This window comes from Heloderma suspectum, chromosome 3, assembly GCF_057233095.1.
Source record: "Heloderma suspectum isolate Gila_16-S chromosome 3, 16-S_ref, whole genome shotgun sequence".
NCBI classification, from domain to species: Eukaryota; Metazoa; Chordata; class Lepidosauria; order Squamata; family Helodermatidae; genus Heloderma; species Heloderma suspectum.
Window position 1 is genome coordinate 200,776,150 of NC_139460.1, and position 9,689 is coordinate 200,785,838.

General features: G+C 45.5%; 1 protein-coding gene across 1 annotated transcript in view; it reads left to right on the forward strand.

The window, feature by feature from the left end:
- The window catches only part of CDHR1 (cadherin related family member 1), a 90,170-nt gene extending 82,030 nt beyond the window's left edge, over nucleotides 1-8,140 (forward strand). Inside the window, exon 17 of the mRNA XM_084841866.1 lies at nucleotides 7,589-8,140. Coding sequence (XP_084697992.1) covers nucleotides 7,589-8,140 — 552 coding nt within the window. The remainder of the gene's footprint in view (nucleotides 1-7,588) is intronic.
- The last annotated feature ends 1,549 nt before the right edge of the window (nucleotides 8,141-9,689 follow it).

Sequence of the window (9,689 nt, forward strand, 5' to 3'; positions counted from 1 at the left end):
CACATAATAAAATATCATCAATAAAAGAGCAAACTCAAAAACACACACACGCAGTGGCATAGAATCATAGGATCATAGAATAGTAGGGTATACAAGGCCATCAAGTCCAACCCCCTGCTCAATGCAGGAATCCAAGTCAAAGCATCCCTGACAGATGGCCGTCTTGAATGCCTCCAGTGTGGGAGAGCCCACCACCTCCCTAGGTAATTGGCTCCATTGTCACATTGCTCTAACAGTCAGGAAGTTTTTTCTATGTTCAGCTGGAATCTGGCTTCCTGTAACTTGAGCCCATTATTCTGTGTCCTGCTCTCTGGGATAACTGAGAAGAGATCCTGGCCTTCCTCGCTGTAGCGACCTCTCTGTGGCAACCTTTCAAGTACTTGAAGAGCGCTATCCTATCTCCCCTCAGTCTTCTCTTCTCAAGGCTAAACATGCCCAGTTCTTTCAGTCTCTCCTCACAGGGCTTTGTTTCCAGTCCACTGATCGTCTTCATTGCCCTCCTCTGAACGCTCTCCAGTTTGTCTGCATCCTTCTTAAAGTGTGGTGCCCAGAACGGGAGACAGTACTCAAGATGAGGCCTAACAAGTGCTGAGTAGAGGGGAACTAGTACTTCATGGGATTTGGAAGTTATACTTCTATTAATGCAGCCCAAAATAGTATTTGCCTTCTTTGCAGCCACGTCACATTGTTGGCTCATATTCAGCTTGTGATCGACAACAATTCCACGATTCTTCTCACTTGTAGTATTGTTGAGTATTGTTGAGCCAGGTATCCCCCATCTTGTAACTGTGCATTTGGTTTCTTTTTCCTAGGTGCAGAACTTGGCAATTATCCCTATTACATTTCATTCTGTTGTTTTCAGCCCAGCACTCCAGCCTATCAAGATCACTTTGAATTTTGTTTCTGTCTTCCAGGGTATTATCTATCCTACCCAATTTTCTGTCATCTATAAATTTGATAAGCATTCGCTGCACCTCCTCATCCAAGTCATTAATAAAAATGTTGAAGAGCATTGGGCCCAGGACTGTGCCCTGTGGTATCCTGCTCGCTACCTCTCTCCAGTTTGAGAAGATCCCACTGATAGGCACGCTTTGAGTCCTGTTCTGTAGCCAACTGTGGATCCACCTGATAATTGTTTGATCTAGCCCACTTTGAGCTAGTTTGCTCATCAGGATATCATGGGGCACTTTGTCGAAAGCTTTGCTGAAGTCAAGATATATTATGTCCACGGCATTCCCACAGTCCACAAGGGAGGTTACCTGATCCAAAAATGAGATCCAATTAGTCTGGCAGGATTTGTTCTTGACAAATCCATGTTGGCTTTGAGTAATCACTGCATTGTTTTCAAGGTGCCTACGGATTGCTTTATAAAATATCTCATCTAGTTTAAAGGGCTAAGAAAACAGAAAACCCTTCGCCATTAACATAGCTATTAGGTGACCCTCTCTGGGGAGAGAATTATATACATGGGGTCCCACAATCAGCCCCCTCCCCACTTTCCATCTACTTCACATCAGTCGATGAGGGCTTCCAAAGATGATCCCAGTGCATGGGCATGCTGATGTGGGAGTAGATAGTCCTTCAAGTACCCTGGTCCCAAGCAGTCACATCCTGCATTATAAGTAAGGGGGTTTCTCCACGACAGTGGAACGAGAAGCAAATTACCTAGATTTTTTCAAGGGATTGGCTTTGGTGTGCTTGTGTCTGCGCAAATCTCCATGAGCGAGTGCACGACACCAGTATAAGTTGCTTCACAGAAGATACTTCGTGGGGGGTGAACATCATCTGACTGGCATGGGCTGCTCAACCAATCAGAGAGGCTCCCCACTCCAGACTCTCCCCCCCTTTCTCCTTTGATAAAATCCTGGGAGGTTTCTTCCAGTGTCTTGCCAAAAATCACTCTCTCCCCCGCCCACATTAAACCCCGCCCTTCCTTAAACCAACAATCATCACAGGAACACAGCGTTCCCCCAGACTTGAAGCTGTGAACAATTTCCTTCTCTCTCTCCTCCCGCCCTGGCATTACTTCCTTCCTTAAATAAACAATAATTACAGGAACACAGTGTTCTCGCTGCCCTGCTGCAATCAATCAAAGCTTTGAAGATTGGATATTAAGGCTCTCGAAATGTGTTATTTGAATTCATGGGAATCTCAGTAACTTCGGGAGTGCACATTTCAGGAACAAGCCTCATTGGTCACAATGGGAGTTACTTCTGAGTAGACACACATATGTTCATGCTGGGAAGGACAGGGAGGGGGAACAAAGGGATAGGAAACCAGCCCCTTTTCCAACCTGATGCTGCTCAGGAATGAAGGTCTGAATTAGTTATTTCCAAAGGCAATAAACTAAACAACAGAGCATCAGAGCCTTGAGATCATGCTTTACAGCCTTTAGGGAGGTAGTGCTTTAAAATGCGCTATTTCAGTTGAGGGGGATCTATGTAAATTCTGATGCAGGCATTTGAGGGACAAGCCTCATTGAGCACAATGGGGGTTACTTCTGAGTAGACACTAATTGGTTTGTGCAGGGATGCAAAACACACAAGAAACACCCCTTAACTGGAGTTATGGTGAAAGGCACACCCCTGGGCAGGCTAGCATACCCAAGGTCAATGCGGGGGTTGGGGCACACAGCAACTATACCACATAGAACCCAACTTAAGGAAAAAAAATAGGACTTTAATAGGACTCAGGAAATCCAGTTTTTACTTGTTAAGCTCTGGGTAGCTGCTGGATTGCCATAATCTCATGTATCCCTAATGCCCTTGAAACTCAACCCGCTCAGAGGAAATCACTGCTGTAGACACTCTCTAAGACACTTTGAACGGTGCTCATATATGGACCAGCTCTTTAAGCCAATGGCTCTTTAAGCACTAGTGAAATATGTTCCCAATTATCGGTCCCAGTTAGTAGTATAGCAGCTGTATGTATCTGGGACTAACAGCAGTTCTGGGCACTCGTCAAATGCAGCCCCACATCCATCACATGGCAGTAGTCTAACAGGGAGCTTACCAGAGCACAGATGACTATAGCCAGAATATCTCTGTCCAAAAAAGGCCACAGTTTGTGCCCCACCACATTTATGTAGATTTTTAAAAGCTTGGGGATGGAACCCTTTGGGACCCCTTTGGGACCCCTAAGTAAATGCATGGGGCTAAGCAGCTCCCAAAATCACCTTCTGAAATCACCTTCCACGTAGGATGGAAACCACCATTGCCTCCATTTCCCAACCCAGACAACCTATCTGAAAGAATACCATTGTCGATAGTATCTAGGGCTGGTGCCACACTTCTGGGTGCCCTCAGGCATGGTGCCACCGAAGACCCCCTCCTTGCTTTCACTGCTACTCACCTTCCCTACCACTGCTGCTCCCTCCCCTCTCCACTCACCTTCCCCCTGCCACTCCCTCCACCCTTCACTTATCTTCTCCCACCACCACTGCTTGGCCCTCCCCCTCCCCCCTCCACTTTCTACTCACCTGTGCCATCGTCCACTGCCTCCTCTGAACCCATCATCTCACTGCGGCCCCACCAAATGCCTGACTCTGATGTGGTCCTTCCTCAGAGCCAGTCACTGCAGAGACTAGAGATGTCTCAAGCAATCTCCTGAGACACCTCTCCTCCAGAGTAGCCAGCCATCCTCTGTTAGCTCTGGCTAAACAGAGGACAGGCAGCTGCTCCTGAAGAGATGATCCCTGGGAGATCACCCCTGGGACAGACCATCTCCTGGGACACATTTTCAGTCACCACAGTGCCTGGCTCTGAGGAAGGACCCCATCAGAATCAGGCATTTGGGCCTGGCTGACTCTCTGAAGAGCTGCACTGGCCACTTTCTCCTGCCGATGCAGCTCTCCAGGCAGCAGGTTGTGGCAGTGGTGGTAAGTGGAGGGTCTTAGGAATCAGCAGGGATGGGCCCTTCTCAGCCTGTGGGCCCTCAGCAGCTGCCCAGCCTTTCCGAGCCCTGCCACGAGGCCTGATGGTGTCAAAAGCCACTGAGAGTTCCAGGAGAATTAGCAGGGTCACACTGGCCCTGTCCTTCTCCCAGTGTAGGTAAGGTAACCAAGACAAGGTGTTTAAGAAAACAAACACCCAAGCTAGGGGGCATCACTATATCTTGTGGTAATGAAGCAGGAGAACTTACGAGCAAAGGGCTGGATGTGCCTGATCTCGTCTGATCTCAGAAGCTAAGCAGGGTCAGCCCTGGTTAGTATGTGGATGGGAGACCACCTGGGAATCAGGCTTCCTGCATTGAGCAGGGGGTTGGACTCGATGGTCTTGTAGGCCCCTTCCAACCCTATGATTCTATGATATTCCTACTGCTCCAAGGCAGGGATGCATGGCTACCATCCTCACTATGTACTCCAGGCCATTTACGTACAGTGTTACCATGGCAATGGGCTGTAATCTGGGTGAACAGCTGCTGGTGTCCCAATGTCATGGGTGGATTGCACAACGCATGCAGTGAAAGGCTTTTAAATGAGATGGCAGCTGCGTCGAAACACATGCCTGAGTAGCTGTTTTACACACAGCTCTTCTCATTGACATTGGACATAAAAATACTTACAATGTATCATGAACACACAGTGGTGTTGAAGAAACAGACCTCATTGTGTGTCTAATCATGAATGCTATTTTCTCTGCGCAGACCCATTTGCATGCATAGTGCCTTATAAAGGTTCTCAAGGATAATCTTATTCAGAGAGCTGAAGAGCATACATGGATTGCAGTCTCCCCCAGAAATCCTAGGAAGGCTTGATTCCGTACCAATCAAATTAGTGGAAGAATGTTCCCATTGACCTGGGCTGGAACATAGAGTTAATCTCTAAGGTTGTGATCTTCCTTATGGTTTCCACTGTGAATCTACTTCCTGCTGGTCCCGCCATTATGACAGCTGGCAGGTAGCAAGAGAGGAAGCAGAAAGTACTTGGTACCATGTTGGAAAGGAATGGTGTGTGAGGGTGTTTCTGATTATTGTCTGGCTCCCCTTGCAAACTGGTGCTACATGAGGGATCACAGAAGGCTGTCTTGGTAGCCCCTGTGATTAGCAGGGATTCTGGATCTGAAAACTCTGGATTCTAATGTAAGTAATGGGAGACTGTCTTTCTACCTGTTCTGGGGGGATTGCACACCCCCCCCCCGAAAGATCAGGTGCACAGCTTGGGGTGCTTCTGGATCCAACATTGTCATTTGAGGCACAGGTGGCCTCAGTGTCTAGGAGTGCCTTTTTTCAGCTTAGGCTGATATAACAGCTGGGATCCTATCTGGTCAGAGTTATCTGCACACTGGTGGCAACCTCCCAGTTGGATTACCACAATGTGTTGTACATGGGGCCACCTTTGAAGATGTCTCAGAAACTTCAGTTACTTCACAATAGTGCTGCTAGGCTAGTAAATGGGATTGGTCAATGTGATCATCTGATGCCAGAGCTTTGTCAGCTGCACTGTCTTCCAGTCTGTTTCCAAGCCCAATTCAAAGTGTTGGTTTTTACCTTTAAAGAACTGAATGGCTTGGGGCCAGAATATCCAAAGGAGCATCTCCTCCTGTGTATACCTGCTCAGACCCTTAGATCATCTGTGGAGGCCCTCCTCCAGGTGCCCCAACCAAAGGAAATTCAGTGGGCAGCTACAAGAGAGAGGGTCTTCTCAGTTGTTATGTTCTGTTTATGGAATGCCCTCCCCAAAGAGGTTCACCTGGGTCCTACATTGTTGTCTTTTCAGCATCAGGTGATGATCTTTCTTTTCTCCCAGGCATTTAGAAATTTGGAGTTTAGATTTTATGGCTGTTTTTGATATTTACTCCTGTGCTTTTTGTTGTTTTGTTTTGTATTTTTTAATAATTTTATAGATAAAATTAATGAATCCATTTCCAGTTGAAGAGAGTAATACCTTCTGCTCGTTGTAGTTCAGGCTCTAGCTTCTCTAGCCTCTAGTTCAGCCTTCCACATGTTTCAGAATTCAATTTCCATCCACCCAAGTCAGCATGACCAATGGTCAGGAAAGCTGGGAGTTGCAGTCCAAAACATATGGAGGGTGCCAGGTTGGGGGAGGCTGCTGCAGCCACAGCCGCTGGTTTCCGAGACCCTGAGCTAAAGAACACAGGCTTCATATTTAGACCTAGGCACAACCACCTCAGTCTTGCCCTGACAGTATTCTTACATTCACATAAGTGAGGGCAGGAGTGACATAATAATGACTATGAACACTGTCTGTGACTCCATGTTTTCATTCTCCAATCTTCTAGTCTTATTCTTTATCTTATTACTATGTATAACTAATAAGATTCTTACTACTATATGTAACTCCAGGCACTCATTCATCCTTATTTCCTGGGTGGTCTTTTAGTTTATTTAAATCATGCTTACACCCCACCATCACTTTTCTTGTTAATGTCCTGGTACATCAAGTGCCACCTCAACACCAAGTTTACATTTAAAGTGTGCATGGGAATCATTATTTTCTTTTATGACAGTAGTTTGTGGATTGATCAATGTTCTTATTTTTGACATTTTCAGATCAAATCAAGGGTAAAATCCTATCTTTTAGGTCTCAAGAAACATCCCTGGACAATATTTAGGATTTGCATGAGTGGCGTCCTTTCCACCATTTCTTTAACCATGGTGATCTCCACCATCATGTACTGGAAAAGTGTGAAAAGATCCAGGCTCCATCCTCAGGGGAAAATCCGGAAAATTATACGAGGACCACCACGGCACTCTGTGTGCTAAATGCTTAATGACCTGTTCATTCATTTGCCCTTAATATGCCATATAGAGAGACTACTTATTTCACTTTTGGAATTTTTAAAGGGAAAAAAACCCAGCCTATTCAACTCAGATTCATTGCCTCAAAGTATTTGGGTGTTTTGTTTTGTTTTGTTTTTGTAATGTCTGTAAAAGAGTACTAGAAAACAGAACATGCTCAGTTTCTGCCATTTAAATACTGATTCAACATTCTGAAAATTCTTTAAACTGGAGATTCAGCAACAGGCTGAGAAAATCCCATTACTAATATTCACTCTGAAAAAAATTGTTCCGCTTTTCAGGGATTCTGAAATACAACTTGAACCATAATGAACACCTTCAAAATATGCCTAAACTCTGAAATTATCACAGTGTGATACCATCTTAACTGTGATAGCCTCCCCCAAAGATTCCTGGGAATTGTAGTTTGTGGCTGTTGAGAATTCTCTGTTAGAGATCTCTGTTAGAGACCCATCCTCACAAAACTACAATCCCCAGGATTCCTTTGGGAAGAATGGAATAATGCAAAAGTAGTAGAAATATGCCCTTGGCCTCACATTCCAAGGCTTCCAGTGGTTTTGCTTCCACATGCAATGAATAGAGGATTTCAAAGAAATGGTCCGAAACTCTATAGTAACATCTTGGGTGAAAAGCTCCACTATGTAATAACTACAGTACAACACTGTAAGGATTGCCTTTAGCCTTCATGGCATTAAATCTGAATTTGAGATGCCAAATTGGGGATGGTTTGGGGATGTTGGTCAATCCTGGTTATCACATATTTTGGACAAATGAAAGTTCAGTCTGTCTGTGCCCCAAAGTCACATGTTCTCTTTGTACTCTTTTACAGACTCTTCACAAAGGGCCTATGGCTGCCTTTCTGATGCAAACAAAAGATAACCCCATGAAAGCCCTAGGAGTGCTAGCTGGTGTCATGGGAGTGATGGTGGTGATCACCATCCTGATCTCTACTGCTATGTTCTGGCGCAATAAAAGATCCAACAAAATCATGCCAGTGCGACGGATCATTAAAAAAGGACAGAACTATCAACCCAGGGGGGTCAGGATGGAGTGGCTGAAATTCCAGAGATCCAGCAATGCCGCAGAGAAGTTTACAGTTGAAGAGGACACCAAGAGTCTACAAAATGAGAACAGCAATAACAACTTCCAGGTGTCGCCTCTGCCACCACCCATTGCTCCAGCCCTTCCTCCAGCCCCATCATTCAAGACTAATGCCCCTAAATGGAGAGTGCCCACAGTATCAGGATCTCTGAGTCCCAAGATTATGAGGAAGCAGGAGAAGAAAAAGGGCACTGTTTGCACATCCCACACTGCCCTGGTGTCAGAGCTCAAGCAGAGGTTTGAAATGAGAAATGCAGCAGTCAGTCACCCTCACATTTAGTGCATCCCCAAAAGCTGAATGTGGAGTGTGTGTGTGTGTGTGATTCCAGAGACATGGTGTGATTCATTATTTTGCATTTTGCACCATTCCCTATCTCCCCACAAGCTACAAGCTCTCATTATTTCATATCGGTATTTCACATCCATTTGCTTGAATTGCATGCCAGGGCATATCCTATTTCCTTGTGGAATTGTTTCACCTATAGCATTGTGATAATGTTTGATGCAGATTTGTTACCATTCTTATCCAGTTTACTCATGCAAAGTTTGTTTTCTGTGCTGCAACAAGATGCCAATTTGTTTTGATTCTGGCCAATACTTTTAGGAATTTCCAATGGGTTTTTTTAAGCCCAGCTTGAAATATTTAAAAACCTTCATCTCATACCAGAAGCCTCCAGGTATAACTAAGACAGCCTAGGATGCTAGACCTGGCACTCACTGAAATTTGATGGGCCCTGTCTCCACCTCAGAAATTGGCCTGCCCCAGCCAGAACTTAGGAACCCGACCCTAAATCTAATTGGAGCAGAATTTGACACCATTCCTAATCATGAAGGCTTCACACAAAGAGACTGATATACCCCAAAGTAAGGTGTGATTAATCCACTTTGCCCCAAGTGATCCAAGATCAGTTCTTAGATGCAGAAGAAAGGATGCAGGGGATCACTGCAGGAGGTGACAGGCTGATGTCAAGGAATAAGTCAAGGAATAAGGGGCCCAATACAAGTCACAGAGGACCAACATGGGACAAAGTAGGAAAGGCAGGTGACTTTGAAGAGCTAAAGGTTCCAGAGTTTTCAGGGATCAGATGCAGATTAGGCCAGCAGTTCCAGCCATTGACCTGCACCGGATGGCACATAGGAGGCCAAATAGCGCATAGGAAGCATCGTACCAGTGCTTCCACGGTCCCCTCCCCTCCCCACCCTCAGGAACACCCCCTTTTTGGCTGCTCCACACTGCTCTTCCAAGCACAGAGCCAGGGGTGAACGGCACCTCCTACAAGGCAGTGGGGGAAGGGGCAGGTCATAGGATTTCTGGGAACCAAGCTTAGGGCGCTGGCTCCAAGCTCGGTTTCCAGAAGCCAAAAAGTCCTATGGCCATCTAGACATTGTCTAGCAGCCATAGCATTGCCCCTTAGTTGTTGTTTTGTCAGGCATGTAGGAGCAGTTGTTAAGCATGAAATGGTGGAGGGAGAAGAGAAATATTAATTGTGTGCTTCACACAATTTACATGGCTGTCTAAAGGTGGTTCCTATAAGACCATTAAGTCCAGGGTCTAAAAATTACCTAGCTGCACCACTGAGGGGAAGGGGCAGAGAATAATAAAAACAAGCTCTGCAGAATATTCTAGCAGAATATTCTACAATACAACATGTAGTTTAGGAAAGGGTATATTTTGTCCCATCCCCTACATATGAGCTGTCTTCATAGAAGTGTGAGCAGGTTTTGTTTCATTTGGGGTAATATTTCTAAAGTTACAGTGCTTAATTTCTAGAATGAGAGGGTCTGAGGCTCAAACCTTCCTTACAGTCACAACCTCTGACTTGGATCCT